The 17,811-nt window shown below is 51.5% G+C and overlaps 1 protein-coding gene across 2 annotated transcripts in view; it reads left to right on the plus strand.

Moving 5' to 3' along the window:
• Positions 1 to 15,109, plus strand: part of LOC107034210 (maestro heat-like repeat-containing protein family member 1) — a 63,653-nt gene extending 48,544 nt beyond the window's left edge. For both annotated transcript variants that reach the window (XM_072954422.1, XM_072954423.1), the window contains 14 exons: positions 214 to 311; positions 832 to 981; positions 1,718 to 1,872; positions 2,119 to 2,254; positions 2,878 to 3,071; positions 3,822 to 3,959; positions 4,165 to 4,282; positions 4,652 to 4,792; positions 5,114 to 5,287; positions 9,897 to 10,055; positions 10,407 to 10,529; positions 11,328 to 11,433; positions 12,664 to 12,729; positions 14,492 to 15,109. In XM_072954422.1, coding sequence (XP_072810523.1) covers positions 214 to 311; positions 832 to 981; positions 1,718 to 1,872; positions 2,119 to 2,254; positions 2,878 to 3,071; positions 3,822 to 3,959; positions 4,165 to 4,282; positions 4,652 to 4,792; positions 5,114 to 5,287; positions 9,897 to 10,055; positions 10,407 to 10,529; positions 11,328 to 11,433; positions 12,664 to 12,729; positions 14,492 to 14,991 — 2,258 coding nt within the window. In that variant the 3' untranslated portion in view covers positions 14,992 to 15,109. The remainder of the gene's footprint in view (positions 1 to 213; positions 312 to 831; positions 982 to 1,717; positions 1,873 to 2,118; positions 2,255 to 2,877; positions 3,072 to 3,821; positions 3,960 to 4,164; positions 4,283 to 4,651; positions 4,793 to 5,113; positions 5,288 to 9,896; positions 10,056 to 10,406; positions 10,530 to 11,327; positions 11,434 to 12,663; positions 12,730 to 14,491) is intronic.
• The last annotated feature ends 2,702 nt before the right edge of the window (positions 15,110 to 17,811 follow it).

Raw genomic sequence — 17,811 nt, forward strand, 5'->3', positions numbered from 1 at the left:
TCTGCTCTGAGGCAGGCACCGGGGTCAGGGGGTTCCTTCGACATCGGCCCTCACGTCCCCTGGCTTCGTGTCCTCCCTGTACCCCCAGCCCCACACGTTACTCCTCGCCCCAGCCGCCTCGGCTCAGTAGGTGTCTCGGGCTGGGCAGCTGGGGAAGTGGGGGCCTAAGGCTCCTTCTGAGTGTCTGAGCGCTGGGCTGGGCGTCTGTTTCAGAGATGGCAAGGAAAAAACAGGGCTTGTGGGAGGAAGAGGGCAGGAGCGAAGTGTACAGTGCCAGCATGTTCTACAACAGCACCTTTGAGATTGCCGAGGTGAGGGGTGCGCCAGAGGCCAGTGGGGAGAGCCTGGGCCTCCCGTTTACAGACTCCTGGGCTGGGACCCTGATGCCCCATCTCCTTCCCTTCCCATTACTGGATGTGAGCTCTGCCTTTGGGGAGCCTTTCCTGCCACATGCTCACCCTTATAAGCATCATGGGTCCTTATCCTTTCTTACCCGTCCCCCTGAGAAGCACCTGCTTCATGCTAATAATGCTCTGTGGGCACCCAGCCCACGCCTCAGAGAGTGGTCGCCAAGGCTCCCAGCCCCCGCCCGACTCCGCACGCTGCCCGTGCTGCTTCTGCCCTCTGAGCCCCACACTGCACCCTCCGGTCCCCAGAGACTCTGTCCCCAGTGAAAGGTCTTCCAGGAGCTGGCAGACAGCTCATGCCTAGGGCAGAAGCACACCGCGCTCCCCAGAGGTACTCTCCCTCCCCCGGCCCTGGCCGGGAGGGCGGCTCAGCTGTCTGCCGCTGGGGGCCTGCCGCGTCCAGCCCGACCGCACCGTGTTGCAGGCGTTTGCGGAGTACTTCACCCAGACGCAGGTCACCAACCTGGTGCTGACGGCCATGGAGGGCCTGACCAACAGCAAGGCCAAGGAGTCTCTGGCTGCAGCCCAGCTGATGAGTGGTGTCCTGAAAGAACGGGGCAGAGATATGAAGAAGGTAGGGTAGTGCTGTGGTGCCAGCTGTGCCCAGCAAGCCCGGAGCCCGGCCTCTCCTGCCTCTCTCGCTGACCGGCCAAAGGGCCTGGGGCAGGTCCCTCTCCTCTGCGGCCCTCAGTTCACTCACCTCTAAGTTGGAGGCTGGGACTAGACTTCCTCCGTGGTTCCGCTGAGCCCTGGCATTTGGAGTCCTGAGCTCGGAACTGCAGTTCCTCCCATGTGGGAGCCGTTTCCTTGGCTCATGACGACCATGTGCAGGGCTGTGGGCAGCTGGATGGCTGATGGTCAGAGCGCAAGGAAGCACTGCTGGGAGTACTGACCCCGGTTCCCTGGGGTGCGAGGGGGGCTTAGAACCTCTGAAGGGCAAGGCTGCCAACTGCCAACCAGCAAGTTCGTGGAAGGACCTGACCTTTGAATACATTTTCTTTTAGACTTACGTGTAAAACAGTTATATTTTGCATAAAAATCCACATTTCCCACTTCACTGAAAACAACTTTAAAATGAGGTCACATAGGACAGCTCTCTGAGTGGACACTGTCCCTTTTATATGTGGCATGGGCTCTCCAGACCCTCTTCTCTCTGATCCTGGATACCATGGCCTCCACTCCTGTATGTGACCTACGTAGCCCAGGTACCAGAGATGGAAGGTCCCTTGAGGTTGGAGAGTTGGTAGAGAGGGAGTGGGGGAAGGAAGCATGGAAGGATTTATGGAGACCCTTCTGGCTCTGCCCTGTAGATTGAGGAAGTTGTGGAGGGCATCCTGGAATCGCTCAGTTTGCAGCTGGAGCCCAGTACGAAGGAGGAGACCCTGCGGGCCATGTGCCTGCTGGCGGGCAACAATGCCCACATTGTGGTGCCCCTGCTGCTCAACAAGCCCCTGCCCTGGAACAGGTACCTCCCCACGAGGCACCCTCCTGCTGGGAAATGTGCCCCGCCCCGCCCCGCGCGAAGTCAGCGCACAAGGAAGCACTCTCTTAGATGCCAATCAAACTTCATCGGTGTTTGTTGGCGAAGTCCTCTTTGGTCCCACTCCCTCCAGACCGTGAGACCTGGCCGCTCCAGGCCCAAGCGAGGCCAGACTAGCCCTAGAAGCATGGCCAGCAGGGCGCGTGACACAGCTGTCTCTGGGTCCTGCAGAACCAGCCTGTCGGTGTGGAAGGCGTTTGGCACCCAACGAGAGACCACAATCGGTGTCCTGCAGGTGCTCATAGGCGTCCTGGAAAAGCTCGACTCCAGGGACGAGACCGGGGAGATGCCCTTCCGGCCTGTGGCGGTCAGCACAGGGAGGGAGGGGCCCCAGACTCCGGGTCAGAGGGGCCTGTGGGCAGGGGCAGGTGTCAGGGAGGAGCAAAGAGGAGAGGCTGTCACTGGAATCACTAGCACTGCCCTCGCGGTTAGCATGGTGATCTCTGTTTGCACCGTACACCTAAGAACTGAACGATGCGGTAATGGAAAGAGCAGGGGTGGTCCATTTCATGGACAGGGAAACGTTCAGAGCTAAGCAACTTTCTCTAGCTCCTGACTGTGGGGCTGGCACCCATTCTGGGGGGCCCGAGAGGCTGGGGGAGGAGGATGTTTGGTGGCCCGGAATTGGAGTTGACATGCCCTGAAGCATCTTCTGCTGAAACTTTAGAGTCGGTTCCCTTTTGATTTTTAAAGTCAGAGGAGTGAAGGGAAAGCAGAGTGCACCTGTGTGGCCCCCTCATTTCCCCGGGGATGAGCGCTGGCCTTTCAGTGTTGGGGTGCTTCTTGCGAGCCTGAGTCAGAGTGAGCTGTGACTCACCTTGGGGCAGTGACGGGGAGGGCAGGGCGGGACAAGATGTGCGGGATCTTGGGTCTGTTTGATGCTCAGGTCCGGTCAGATCTGCTCCCCGCCTCCACCGTGTCCTCCCCCAGGTGGCCTGTGCGTTGTGCGAGATGCTGTCGGGGTCCCTGTGCCAGGAGGCCGTGAAGGAACTCTACCCGCGGCTGCTGCTGGCAGTGCTGCATCATCTCTGCTGGGTGATTGAGCAGAAGCCCCCCCAGAAGATGGTGGTCTACACCAAGGAGGGGGGCCTGGGCAGCAAGAGCAAGCCCTTCGATCCCACTAGGTAAGCCAGCCCCCCAAGTGACGGAGGAATGAGATCAGTCCGTTCCAGAGAGCCCTGGAGGACAGCGGCAGAAGCGAGGAGACAGCAGAGGGTGTGGGGTGGTCTCACGTGTCTCCACCTTTCTCACTAACCCTTCGGTGGGCGCGCTGCCAGTCGGTGCGCGTGGCCCTGGCTCTGCACGCAAGGACGCTCGGTTGGATGGTAACTGGCCGAGCGAGACCATGTCTGTGTCACCCTCCCTGTGCGGCTGTGGTCCTTTGAACCTGGTTGGCCTCTGGCTTGCCTGTCACTAGCGGTGCCGTCTTGCACTAGTCACTACTAGGATTCAGATGTTTGCCCGTCGGACTCCTAGATAAGTGACCTCAGAGCATTTTGTTCAAATGACGTCTTACACGAAAATGAGAACAAGCGAGACCATCGAGCACAGACTTTCGGACGAGCTGGGTGTGGAGTGAAGAGACACCCTCGCCTGCCCTCCACGCCCTGGGGAGCAGCCACGGCCCTAGAGTGTCTTTCTAGGCTCTTTACTCGGCCTCCATGGCTGCGTGAGCTCCAGGGTGGGAGGGGTGAGTGGAAATGGTTTTCACAGAGCTGTGGACTTTTGTCAGCTGTCAGCGGGAAAGCAGAACCTAGCTACTGAGGCAGGGGGCTGTCTCCCGGCTTGCTGGCGGTGGGATACCAACCAGGGAGTAATGCTTTACCCATCCTTCTGTCTCTTCCTTTTCACAAACCTCATGGCGTGGCCTTCAGTTGTGCCCTGGAGGTGGTGAAGTTGGTGCTGTTGGCAGCCGCGTATGAGAGCGTGGTGTTCTATGGAAACCAGCATCGCAGCTGGGACCTCCTGTCCTGCCCCAAATTTTACTATATAGGGATCATGGACCTGACCAGGTGGGACCATTGCTCCATCAGCTCCTAGCACCCCTCTAACCCCCTGACCCCCGTTTCCAAGGGCCCAGCCTTCAGCACCCCTCCTTCCCCATCTCCCAGCCCTCTGGTCTCCTGATACCTCAGCCCTCATGCCTCCCCTTTTCCGTGCACACTGGTCCCTTGACATCTCCCCCCAGCAACTCTTGGCTTCCTGTGTCCCACCCAGTGCCATGGTGAAGAACTGTGAGCCGGCCATCCTGCACCAGCTCCTCAGCCTCGTCAGGAACTTCCTCTACAGCTTAGATCATCGTTGGAAGGTCCTGGCCAGGGCCTTCTACGCGCAGGTGAGGGCTAGGGGAGCGGCCCACGGCCCTAGCCCTTCATTTGGTCTCTCACAGAGATGTTAGCTAGCGGGCCGTGGAGAGCAGACAGAGTAGGAGCCTGGTTAGAGGAGGCAGGAGAAGCCGGGGGCGGGGCCAACAGCTCTGGTCCTCCCAGAATGACCTGTGGACCCCGGCACCTGGCTCAAAACTCAAACCTTATCAGCGTACCCTCCCACTCCTTACTGCAATGTCCACTCCACATGTCCAGATCTGCCACTTTCCTCAACTGGACGCAGTCCTGACCTGGCCACAGCCAGGGGGTGCTGAAGGGCACACTGGGTCCCTGAGACCTCTTCTCCATCCCTGGCTGTGGTCTCCTTGCACCCACAGCTCCTCTGGCACCGGTCAGTGGCTCAGACTCTGGGGCATGACTTCCTGAGCAACCTTGTCACGTGGATCAAGGAGCCTGACCTTGTCATGAAGGAAGTTGGGCTCCGGGGCATCAGTAACCTGGCACTGCATCCAGGACAAGTAAGAGCGGGGGCCGGGCGGGGACTGGCGACTGTCCCGGGAGCATTTCTTCTCTCTCCCGTGGGTCTCTGATGACCCAGGGCTTGGTCTATCTCCCAACCCCACATCCTCAGGCCACACAGCATCCTGACTGTAGACGCACATAGACTGGCCATCGGGCCCCACACCCTGGGCACCAGCCATCCACTTCCTTGGCACCTCCGGCCCCCAGGCTCCTCACATCTGTCCAGTGTCTTGGGCATCCTCTGTTTTCTCAGAACCCTGTCCCCAGAGTGTTGCCTCACCCCCAGGTGGTGAGTGACCTCTGCCTTCTCCCAACAGTCGGCGTCTCTGAAGAGCCTGGTTCCGTCCTTGAGAGACCTGCTGAAGAATGAGGTGCGCGTGACGGTGCAGGCAGTGAAGAGCCTGCGAAACATCATCTGCCACGGGCAGGCAGAGGACGCTAAGGTGGTCTTCTGCAGCATCTCCAAACACCTGCGCCCACTCATCAACGATGTATGGGCCCGAGTCCCGGATGGGATGGGAGCCGAGTGGGCTGGGGCTGGGGCTGGGAATGAGCCTGCGTGTGCCGGGGGCCGCGGGAGAGGGCTGGAGCCCCCGGGCTGAGGAAGGGGGCTGTCTCAGACGCACTCCCCTTACACACAGTTGTAGCACATGCTCGTCCAGGGGTAGCACTGCTCTGTCACCAGGAAGGAAAAAAAGTGACACACTGACACAAAATGGGTTCCAACCCCAAGCATCTTTTCCAGCAGACCCCGCCATGGGATGATGTGTTTGGGGAGGAGCATGGCTCTGCCCTCTCTCAGTCAACACAGGGACCCCAGGATGCCAGGAGCCTCGTCTCAAGAACCCAAAGGCTCAGAAATCAGAGCTTCCCAGACCTACACCAACCCGCTCCACATCTCACCCTCCTTACGGATTATAGAGCTTGAGGGCTGAGTGGACCTGACGTCAGAGCCGCATGCTTGCAGTACTCCTGGTCTGGTGCCTCTAACTTCTGAGTTCGTGCACCTTGGATTTGAGATATTTTTGTATCAGTCTTACTCCCCTTCCATCTTGGACACCCCACAATGACAGGGTCATTGTCTGGTTCATCTATTTTTCTGTTACTTTAGAACGTCACCATGTATGCTTAAGAACACCTACAGGTAATATCTTTACCTTCCACCCAAACAGTATAAGGACTGTAGAACGCTTTAACTCTGATCACACCCTCCCATTTTATCTATTAATATTGTCCAGTATTTCAGTTCCACATTCCTTTAAAACCCCCAAGTTTCGTCTTTATGTCATCCTCAGCACCCTCACCATCACTGTTACTGTTGTGTACAGTCAGTACTTATTTAGATGTACTCTCTTGCTCACAAATTCCTTTGCTCACCTTTCCTTCTGGAAGCTCTCCTCTCCCTCCTAAACGCGTCTCTTTTTTTCCCCTTTGTGGTCTGTTAATTAAATGTTTTCAGTCTTCGTCAGAAAGTGTCTGTTTTGCCTTGAATTCATCTTATGTTTTCAGCAGTTAACGATGTCTTGGGATGAGTTTCTTTGGGTCTAGCCTGTTTGAAGTTCTCTGAGCTGCTTGAAATTTCTGTATTTATATCTTTCACCAAACTTAGGAAATTTTTAGCCGTTATTTCTTAAAATGTTTTCAGCACCACATTGTCTCCCCTCTCCTTTTAGGAATGTGGTGACACGGGTGTGAGACCTTCTGTTATTATCCAGTGAGCCCCAAGCTTCTGTTCGTTTCCAGTCGCTTTTCTCTCTGGTTCAGATTAAATAATTTTTATTGCTCTTTCTTCAAGTTCACTGACTCTTTCCTCTGACATCTCTGTTTTGCCACGGAGCCGACCCAATTTTGTATTTCTCAGTTCTAAAGTTTTCTACGGTTCCTTTTTAATATCTTCTATTTCTTTGCTGAGACTTCTCATTTCTGAATTCATTCTCAGCTTTAGGGTATGCAGTTTTTTCAGTCCGCGCTACCGTGGGGGCAGGCTGGGGAGACCAGGGGATGTGAGAAGACTTGTCCTTGTCGAGCCCAGTGACATCCCCTCCCCACTAGAGACACCCTGATGTCCCATCCCCCGATGCCGCCCAAGCAGCTGGAATGACAGCAACCTCTACATCTTTGGCCCCTGGGAATTTTTCTTACTTTTTTGAAAGCTCAGCTCTGCATTTAAGAATGTTTTTGTATATTTTCTCTAGTATAAAGCTGTTTATGGTGGAGAGGTTGTCAGCTTTTCTTCCATGTTGCTGGAATGGAAGGTTGAGATTTAGGGTCTAACCAAGGAATAGTAAATGTCATCATCTCCACAGTGGTTACCCATCAGGGTGAAGAGAACACTGACCCAAGGGTCAGACCATCTGGGTTCTAGGTGCTGCTTTGTCATTCACTTAGTCATGCGCACTTACTTAGGCAAAGCTCAGTAGTGACATTCTGTTGTTTCATTGGTATGTCCTCTTTTCTGTCTTTCTGTTTTATTTTCGAAACTTATTTGGATTTATTCCTCATGTTTCTTTATATATATATAGTCAGTTACAATGTTGTGTCCATTTCTGGTGTACAGCATAATACTTCAGTCATACATGAACATACATAGATTCATTTTCATATTCTTTTTCACCATAAGTTACCACAAGACATTGAATATAGCTCCCTGTGCTCTACAGTATAAACTTGTTGTTTATCTATTTTATATATATTAGTATCTGCAAATCTCGAACTCCCAATTTATCCCTTCCCACCCTCTTCCCCCTCTGGTAACCATAAGTTTGTTTTCTATGTCTGTGAGTAAATAAGTTCGTTTGTCTTTTTTTTAAGATTCCACATATAAGCTATATGATATGGTATTTTTCTTTCCCTTTCTGACTTACTTCACTTAGTAGGACAATCTCCAGGTCCATCCATGTTGCTGCAAATGGCATTGTTTTAGTCTTTTTTATGGCTGAGTAGTATTCCATTGTATAAATATACCACAGCTTTTTTATCCAGTCACCTGTCGATGAACACTTAGGTTGTTTCCTTGTGTTGGCTATGGTAAGTGGTACTGCTATGAATGTTGGACTGCATATGTCTTTTTGAATTAAGGTTCCCTCTGGATATATGCCCAGGAGTGGGATTGCTGGGTCATATTCTCCATGTTTCTTAATTTTTCTTTTATATTTTCCATCTCTTTGTCCACTTTGGAAAAATCCCTGGGCTGATTCTCCTCTTACTAATTCACGCTTTAGCTATGATTATTCTGCTATTCAGCTGACCTGTTGAGTTTATTTCTCTATTAAGCAAGTGCTCTTTATTCTTCTCTTCTGGTTGATGGTGTGATATCTGAGCAGATACTGCATTATTCTGTGGGGACACTGCCTGACCTTTGCATGTCTTTATTTACTTATTTAATTATTTATTTGTTTACTTATAATGTCAAGGTTTGGGGTTCTGAGTACTGTTTAAAAATGTCCTCTCTCTCTCCCTCTCTCTCTCTCTCTATATATATTTTTTAAACCAAAATCCTTCTGAGGATTTGATTATGCTTTCTTTAAAGTTTTGTTCAGATTGTGTTATTAACTGTCTCCTTGGATGTGATGGGGTTTTGTCTGTTCCTTTTGTGGTGCTGGTTTCCCTAAATGTTTGGTGAGTATTGGTGGTAGCTCTGGAAATTTTGTACTGCTGGTTCTCGGCTGGCCCTCTATGAAAGCAGTGCTTTCCCGTCGCTGTGGGGGTGCACCCAGGGATCGTGGGCAGGCAGGTGTGCCAAGATCTGGTCTTCTGATTGTGAGGTGCCCTGCTCTTCCTGGGTGCTGCCGGACACCCAGGACTCCCTCCTATCTCTCTGTCTAGACACCACAGCCCTGCTCTGTCAGGGGTACATGCCCTGCTGCTTGCTAGTTAGTGAGGGGGATTCTGGGAGGGAAGGGTGGGGGAGAAACTGGGCTCTGTGTCTGGACTACAGCACCCCAGATGACCACTCTGTTGGCTGCCCGGTGTCCCCTCCTGTTCCCCTTGTTTACGGCCCGTAAGCTTGGAGATCTCCCAGAACACACCCACCTCCTGCAGCAGTCTGTTCAGGCTGTGGTTTCAAATTTAATTCCAGTCCTGTCTGCTGTCTGCCTTTCAGGGACACTCCAGTCCTCAGCCGGGGGGCCTGCTCTAATATTCCAGAGCCACAGAGCCATTACCGATTTGAAAAGCACATCTCTACTATTTCTTCTAGGGCTTTGGGGCAGGAAGAATGACAAGCAGTGCTCAGTCACCCATCTTGAGTTAATCTGCATGTGATACTTTCTGTTTCTTTAAATTAATGTGCCAACATTGAATCATCTCTCTTTAGCCATTGTGTTCACTCTGCGAAAAATAATGATGTGCAATCCAATTTGTTCAAGTGTGTTTCCCCTGTTCCACGGGGCCCGGGACTGTCTGTCTTGTCCCACAACACCTCTACTATTTGGCACCATGCTTTACTCACCATAGGTGCTCAGTAAATATTTGCTCAATTAATATATAATATACTCTTGAAAGTGTCCAGAATTTACTTGTTTGTGATCATTGTGAAATAATACAAGCTAATTAGATCTAAAATAATTTGTTCAAACCTTTAACTAGTTTAACCATATGTGATTTTTAAAATTTGGCATTCTTTTTAAAAAAAATTTTGGGGGGTAATTAGGTTTATTTATTTATTTATTTATTTATTTATTTATTTATTGTTTAAGTAATTTATGGTTTAATGAAGGTACTGGGGATTGAACTCAGGAACTTGGGGATGCTAAGCATGTGCTCTACCACTGAGCTGTACTCCAGCCCCCCAAATTTGGCATTCTTGAGCTAAATCCTTAGAATAAAGTTACAGGCTGTGGCTGTGGTCCGTGCAGAACTGAAGCTGCATGCTCTGGTCTCCCGAGCTCTGTGTCTTAACAAGCCGGCTTATTCACCCTGGGGGGTCTAAAGAAAACGACCCCAATATGCACCCCTGCTGCCTTTACGTCCTGTAATCCCAGTGCCGTCAGCATCGGTGGGCTTTGGACGTGGAATATGAGATGCGGGAATCCAGAGGCCAGGCCGGGCAGTGCCAGAGGGAACCTCAGCCTCTTCGTCTCCCTTTTGCCCTTTGCGCAGGAGAGGGACCAGGTGAAGATCTCAGCCACCTCTGCCCTGGGCCACATGCTGCATCAGGTTGACAAATGTAAGCCTGGGCCCTCCATCTGGAGGGAGATCTACACTTTCCTGGTCCCGCTGCTGCTCAGTATTCAGGACAACAACCCCGAGGTGGTCAAGGTACCGGAAGCCTCAGCTGCCCACCTCCTGCCAGCACGCAGCCCCCTTCCTGTGGGCCCTTTCCCACAAGCTGGCCTTGGTGCCATGCTCTGTGTCCTCTTCAGTCCGTCCCCTGGGCTTGCTCCGAGCGCTTCCCTCTCTTGGGTGCCTTCCTTCCTATCTGGTATGCAGCTCTCCCTGAAGCCATGTACGTCCTGTGTCACGGACCAGGCCCCGTGCGTCCCTGATCCCAGCTCCCACCCCCGCCACGCCCTGTGGGGGCCAGCCTCGTGGTCTTCCGCGTAGCCCCTGGCCTCGCTCTGCAGAGTGGCAGGAGTTAGGCTTTGGGGTTCCCCCCCCTCTGTCGCACAGGCCTGTGGAGGGGCCCTGACCGAGTGGACTAAAGTGATTGGCTGGTCATCGCTCACGCGGACATTCCGCCACACCACTCTCAGTGACCACATCCAGGTATTGGAAGAGACATGCAAGTACCTGGTGAGTGAGAGTCTCTGACGGGGCAGGGTCACCACACCCGTGCCAGGCACTCGGCGGCAGGCTGGGTGGGTAAAGAGGGGAGGGCTGACAGAAGATGCCCTCTCCATGCCTCCTTCTTTATCGCTAGCAAACCCTGAGGACCCTGTTTTTCCCCATCTGAGCCTCTTGGCATCCCATTCTCTGCCTTCAGAGGCTCAGAAGGTCCTGTGAGGGGAGCAGATGGCAGTGGGACAGAGGCCTTCCGGCCAGAGTTGGCAAGAGGAGACGTAGGCAGGGGTCATGGTGTTAAGGGTCTGTGGCTCCTAAGAAGTCAAGCCAGGGCAGGAATCAGGAATCCTGGCTGGAAAATGCACATTTAAGGGCTAAGCGGGTTGGTGAGGAACTAATATGAGAAATTCTAATATTATGAATGTTAATACTGCCTCACACATAGCGCACTTCACAGTTTACAAAGCAGTTTACCTCCTTTATCGCGCTAGAGCCTCACAGTGACACGAGGGAGGGAGGCAGGTTTTGGTTTGGCTCTTGGCGACGAGAAGCCTGGAGCCGGAGTGCACACCTCTGTCTCCTGCCCCACATCAGTTGCTTTCTCCTTTATCACGTTGGTACCAAGGAGCAAAATTCTCTTTCTGAACTTCCTGCTGAGTGTGCACTGCTGCGGAGGTGGGGCTGAGTGTGAGGGGCTGGAGACAGAACGATGCTGCTGGGGGATGGCGGAGGGCCGCGGCTGCAGGCGGCCTTGAGTAGAGCGCCCCCACCTGCCCTCCTGGCCAGCACGGCCCCTCTTTGGGTCCACAGGTGGTCACCAGCAGAAGACAGCTCTTGGGGGAGTTACTGTCCCAGAGCTTTGGCTTCCTGAAGAGCCCGCAGCCCTTCCTGAGGACAGCTGCCGTCAGCTTCATAGGTGAGACGCTCCCTGGGCAAGCCCTCCCTCCTCTTCCCTCCTGCTGGAGCGCCGGGCCTGAACCAGGGCACGGCGGCGCCCCCTTTCCTAGCTCGGCCCTGATCGCAGGCTGTCCCACCACCAGGCTCAAGTTCTGTGTTGGGGTGAGGAGGAAGGGGAGGCTCTGTGTGGGTGCCCCTGTGCTCTGCTTTGCCAGGGAGAGAACCGTATACATTTGAAAGGGAAAAAGTATTGCTCCCACTGGAACTCCATGGATTTTGCAAAATATTTTTGTTTTGAACTGTAACAGCAGTGTGTGTTAATGTTAGAAAGCCAAAAAAATTCAGATTGGGGAAAAAGAAGGCAATAAATAAAGCCAGAAATTCTACCATTGGGATTTAACCACGTCTAACACCCTAGAGCTTTTTGCCGAAGAATGTACTACACACGCACACACAGTGCTTTTGAAAACTGCAGTTTGGTGCGTTGCTGTGTCACACATCCAAGCCCTTACATGCTCTTCAGTCCTGTGTGTAATCACTGTGTAATGTCAAGTCCATTTTTATGGTAGATTGATGGAACTTTTTAACCAGCCCTTATTTTGGGGTATTGAGACTGTGGCGTCTTTTGTTCTTATAAGCAGGGACACGGTGGCTAAATCTGCACGTCAGCATGATTATCTTAACATAAATTTCTTAAGTAGACTTGCTGGACCCAAAAGGAATGCAAAATGCCGAGGATCTTGGTCCTCACACTGCCCTCTAAGAAGTGTGACTCGTTGTCTGTTGTCCCCAGTGCTGTGTACAGGGGTCCATTTCGCCAGGTATTTGTCAACCCTGGATAATATTTTAAAAATCATTACCAATTTGATAGGGGACAGAGAGCAGCTTACTGTTGTTTTGATTAATACTTTTTATCAGCAAGGCTTACGCGCTGTTTCCCCCGTTCATCGGCAATGCACATTTTATTCTTGCCAGCTGACCCCTTCATCCATCTTTCCGTTGGTGCAGGAACCCCACGTTTAACATCCTGGGCTCACGCTCTCCTTGTCACTTGCATTTTTCTGGGTCACATCTGCTCTGGGGATGGGCCCTTTACTAGGACACTGACATCTGGGCTGCAAGGCATCTTTAAGATCCATTCCTTGCTAAAACTGTTCACAAAATTCCTTGTTCACTACTGAGCCTGGGGGAAAGGGTGGCCCAAAGGTCCAGGAATCCTGGAAGGACTTCACATGTGTGCTGTCTTTAGAATTAACAGTTAAAAGGATAAGCATGAATCACTTACACGAGGACGATGTGCGGCTGTTCCGGAACGGTGAGTCTGGGCTTGTGCCCGGGGGCCGGTGACACAAGGGATGGGGCAAGGCAGAACAGAGACGGGGAGAGTCCTTAAGGACATGTTTCATTAGTTTAAATAAGGTTTGTTTTTACCATTATGAATGTTGTATATAAAAGCAGAAAACAGAGTAGGAGGAAGAAAGCAAATTACCCATTGTCAGACTGGTCCAATAAAAGGCTGCTAACCGAAATGAGCTGGAACGTTCATCAGGTGCTGCAGGCGCCCGGGCTGCGACGGGGCTCCAGTCAGACGCAGCCCTGGCACCGGGGAGCCTGCATCTTCTGTGTTCTTTTTTTATTGCATTAAATTTTATTTTTAAAAATTTTATTTTTTTATGGAGGTCCTGGAGGTTGACCTTGTGCATGCTAAGCATGAGCTCTACCACTGAGCTGTACGCCCTACCCCCTAAGATTAATTTATATGTATAGAAGAAACACATGAATACAGTCTCCTAGCAAAAAAGATAGAAACATCAATAAGAGTGAAGTTCTGCTAATGCTTTCTCCTCTCCCCTCTTCCCCTGCCTGTTTGCTATATAGTCCTCTGTTCTTCTTCTGTGAACACAGAGACTATTCACAATACATATTCTCTATGTTATATATACTATTTATATTCTCTATTATATATACGCGTGTGCGCAGTTTCTGCAACTTGCTTTTTTCCCTACTCTGTATGCTGGTACATACAGATCGACTGCATTCCTATGACCCTTGATAGGTTAATCTTTAAATTGTTTCTACTTTTTTGGTAATCAAACAGCATTACGAGGTACCTTCTTATATATGCCTCCTCGTGTGCAGGGTAAGTGCTCCTCTGGGCTAGACACCCAGGAGGGGCTTTCGCCAGGCATCTTGAGTTTAACAGTTTGAAGTGAAACAGTTTAACCTCCCCTCCTGTGCTGACCCCTGCGGCTCGCTCCTAGGCTGGACCTCATTCTTCGGATCTTAGCCCAAATATTACTATCTCACAGAGGCACTCCCTGTCTGGCCTGTAGAAAGGGGTCCTTCCCAGTTATTTACTCTCATTCCTCAGTTAAATTGCCTTCTTTGTATTTAATTTTCGCTTGTTTATTTTGCCTTTCCCCTAGTAGAATGTTAAGTTCTTGAGGGTAAGGAATCCATCTGTCTTGTTCACCACCATGTCCCCAGCACCCAGCACGGTGCCTGGTGATAGTAGGTGTTCAGCAAATAGTTGCTGAATAAGTTAACTGTTATTGCTTATAAAAACTGCAAGCAGCCTAATTCTTCACGAATGGGGATTCATCAAAGCAATTAGGATAGAATCACGTGATGAGCTATTATGTTGTGTGAGGAAAACTTTATGGGAAGAAAAAAAGTTAATCCTATTTTTTTAAAGTGTCTATATTAGGTATTTTTAAAAATACTGCAAGAGGGGAGGGTGTAGCTCAGTGGTAGAGCGTGTGCACAAGGTCCTGGGTTCAGTCCCCAGTCCCTCCATTTAAAATAACTAACTAAATAAATAAACCAACTCCCCCTCCAAAAAAAATACTGCAAGGATAGGTAGGAGAGTGTTCACAGTGTTACTTTGGGGGGTGAGTGATTTTTCTTCCTTTCCACATTTTTCTACAATAAAACAGGCTTGCTTTTCCAATGACAAAGAGTGCTGTAAACGAAGTTATGTCCCAATAACCCGGCTTGCGGGGTGGAAAGTCGCGGGGTGGGGGGGTCAGCGGTCCTTGGAGATGGAGAGTCCGAGCGGACCGCCCTTCTGCCTCCAGCACTTGAGCGTCTGAGGGACGATCCTGCGCAGTCGGTCCAGCGTTCGGTCGACACCGTCCTGAAGAGGCTTGACGGGTGCGCCAGCGCCAGGCACGTCTCTGCGTCCAGGCCGAGCCAGCTGGGCAGCACCTGCTTCAAAGCCCCGCAGAGGAAGAAGCGACTGTTTCAGCCGGTCAAGCGGGGGAGAGAGGATGAGGACCAGCAGGAGAAGACGACCCCGAACTGGTTCAAGGCGCCGCTGAATCTGCTGCGCGCCCGGCACACCAGGAAGGTGGGCGACTCCCCGCTTGCGGAAGGCGGCGCGGGGGAAAAGGCGGCCGCGTCCCACGCGCCGACGGCGCGACGTCGGCTGGAGGAAGCCGGGCCCGCGCCCAAGGAGCTGCGCCGGGGCCGCCCGAGTCTAGCGCTGGGGGCCGAGGCCTTTTCCCCTTGTCGTCCGGATGCCAGGGCCTCACTCCCCCGTGGGCTTTCCCGCCTCTTGTCCGACTGGACGGATTAAACCCCAGGAGGCAGTTTTGCCCTTGGAGGATCCAGTGCGTGGCTTGTCCTCTGTCTCCCTGGGGATTGTTGACTATCAGCATATGTATTTGTCAGTAAAATGTATTTTCTCATCCTGAGACAGATGGCTCCATCCTAGTTTCTGGGGACTGGGGATAAAACCCAGCGACAGGAACAGCCCTGGAAGCGTGTCCTGCAACCTTCAGCTATGGGACAGCAGGACCTCACAGTACCCAGGGTTCAGGCTTCCCATCCTGCCTCCTCATGTTGGGTGAGACCCACGGGGCTGACACGCTCCCCTGGGTCTGTTTAGACGGCAGGTTAGACTGTGAGTTGTACACGGTGGAGCAGTGGCACCTCTGCCCCAGCTGTTACTCAGATGTCCACAGAGTAAGTGACATTCTTGCTGGGATAACTCTGGGTCCATCCTAATTTATTTTTTAAGAAATTCTTAAATTTGGGTTTGAATCCTTGCTCTACATGACATTTCCCACCAAGTTTTTTTTTTAATGCGTCTTAAAAGCTCTCTGCTTCCCTTCTGTTCCTCGTCTACAAAGTGGCATTTATAATACCTCCTCTGGTGTGGTCCCCTGACACCCGTTCTCCTCCTCTTCCTTTTCTTAAACTGTGCGTTTGGTTGCCTGGAATAAAGGCTCCATTTCCCATCCTCCCTGCCGCTGGTGTGGCCACAGAACTGGGTTCTGACCAAGTGGGCCCAAGGGAAGGAGGCAGGTGCCACCTGCAGGAGGCATTCTGACAGGGCAGGTGCACCGCGGTTGTCCCATCTGACTTCTTAGTGACGAGAAGGTGGACATGGTGGTGGAACTAACTGGGTCTCAGAGGAAGTGATATATTGAAGACTGCAGAGCAAAAAGACAGGAAGAATCTAGATCAGGAGCAAGCGTGGAGCTGCTCACTAGTTTGGAGAGCTAACCTTCAGGCTCTATTGGGGGAAGGAGGGTAGAGAGAAAACTTTATGTATTTTAACTGATGTTACTGAGTATTCTGACACAGGCAAACCCAGTCCTGATGGACTGACTTAGCTGTTCAACATCTCTGTAAGGAAAAAGCAATGCTGAATACAAACTCTATCAACTGTGGAGCAGTTTGGCATGAAGGAAGAAGGTAATGCTTATTTTTCAAAAGTCGTGAAACATTCAGGCTCCTAGAACTTGGTGCTGAGAACTTTGGAAGACGTAGAAAGACCGGAGAAACTAGCTCCACTTTGGTCAAACTGACTCATTTCTTTGAACTTAGCAGTGATCAGATGGCTTTGATTGCGTCTAAATTTCATGACCTTCTGGCTAACATCTTTCTGAAACGTGGTTTCCTAGCATTTAAAAATGAGAATATTTAAACTTACTTTACAGGCTTTACAGAATTAAATGAAATAGTGCTGTGTGTTTGGCATATAATAAGTGCTTAATAGATGGCTGCAATTATTACCCAGGCGTGATGGTTAATTTTACAGGTCAACTTTGTTGGGCCTCAGTGCCCAGATATTTAGTCAAACATTATGTGGGATGTTTCTGTGAGGGTGGTTTTAGATGAGGGGGTTTTAAATGTTTTGCATCATTTGTATCGTAAGTAAGTGAATAAGTAAAGCAGATGGCCCTCCCTGATGTGGGTGGATCTCATCCAATCAGTTGAAGGCTTGAATTGAACAAAAGACTGAATCCCCAGAGCAAGACGGAATTCAGCCAGCAGGTGGCCTTTGGACTTGAACTGTGGCATCAGCTCTTCCCTGGCTCTCCAGCCTGATGCATTTTGAACTTGCTAGCGTCCATAATCATGTGAGTCAATTCCTTTAAATAAGTCAATCTCTCTGCTCCCTGTCTCTTCTTGGATGGATACATGAATAGATAGGTTTACACTCTCTTGGTTCTGTTTCTTTGGAGAATCCTAATACCTCAGGTATAAGGCCTTATCCTTTGCATGAATAGAGAGGTGTCAGCTAGGATGACAGGGGTGTAGATGGTGGGGGTTGGTGAGATGGCCAAACTTTAGAGGACAAACACTATTCTGACTTTAGCTTGTAAATCCAAGAACCGAGACTTTCAGTGCTTTATATAAGAGGATATGGGGGCAGGGTCTGTCCTGGGAAGGCCCCACAGGGTCCTGCTCACTTACAGTCACTATTCTCCACCTGGGGGTGGGTCTAGTTTCTACAGAACAACTCAAAGATACCTGTCAGATGGTTCCGTATACCCCTCCAGGTGGGACGAGGGCGCTGTTTTATTGCTGACCTGTTGCCATCACTTCTCTTGTTTAGCCGCCTTCCTTTGTCTCTGCATCCCTCACCTCCCTACTTAGTACCGGCCCGTGCCTTCCCTTTGGAACTGGGGGCTGCCCAGAAGACTAAAGCCTTTTTCCATCAACAAGAAACCGAGGACACAGGGGCTTCATACCCGGGAAGGCCCTGCAGGGTCCTGCTCTGCTTCCAGGCCCCTTTTCTTCGATTCCCCTCAGTCCTGTGGGAAACGGGCTGGGCAAGAAGGGGAGTCAAGGCTTGGACTGAGGTTAAGCATGAACCAGAGGAACCCGGTTTTAGGACTCGTTTTCGAGACCAGAATACGGGCACCGGCCCCTCTGGTGTTCGGAAACAATGGCAATTTGATTAAGTCAAGCGACTACTTAGGAACCCAATCGTTAGGGGCCTAAACATCCCGCACCTGGCACGGGGAGGAGCGAGGAAGGGCACCAACGTCACAGCCGCCCAAGGACCCTACCGCTGGCATTCCCGGCACGAGATGGCTCAGCGGAGCCCGCTGCGCACGCGCACCGGCGCAAAAGGGCGCCATCCCAGGCGAGCCACGGCGTG

The sequence above is a fragment of the Vicugna pacos genome, chromosome 34, assembly GCF_048564905.1.
Source record: "Vicugna pacos chromosome 34, VicPac4, whole genome shotgun sequence".
Classification (NCBI taxonomy): Eukaryota; Metazoa; Chordata; class Mammalia; order Artiodactyla; family Camelidae; genus Vicugna; species Vicugna pacos.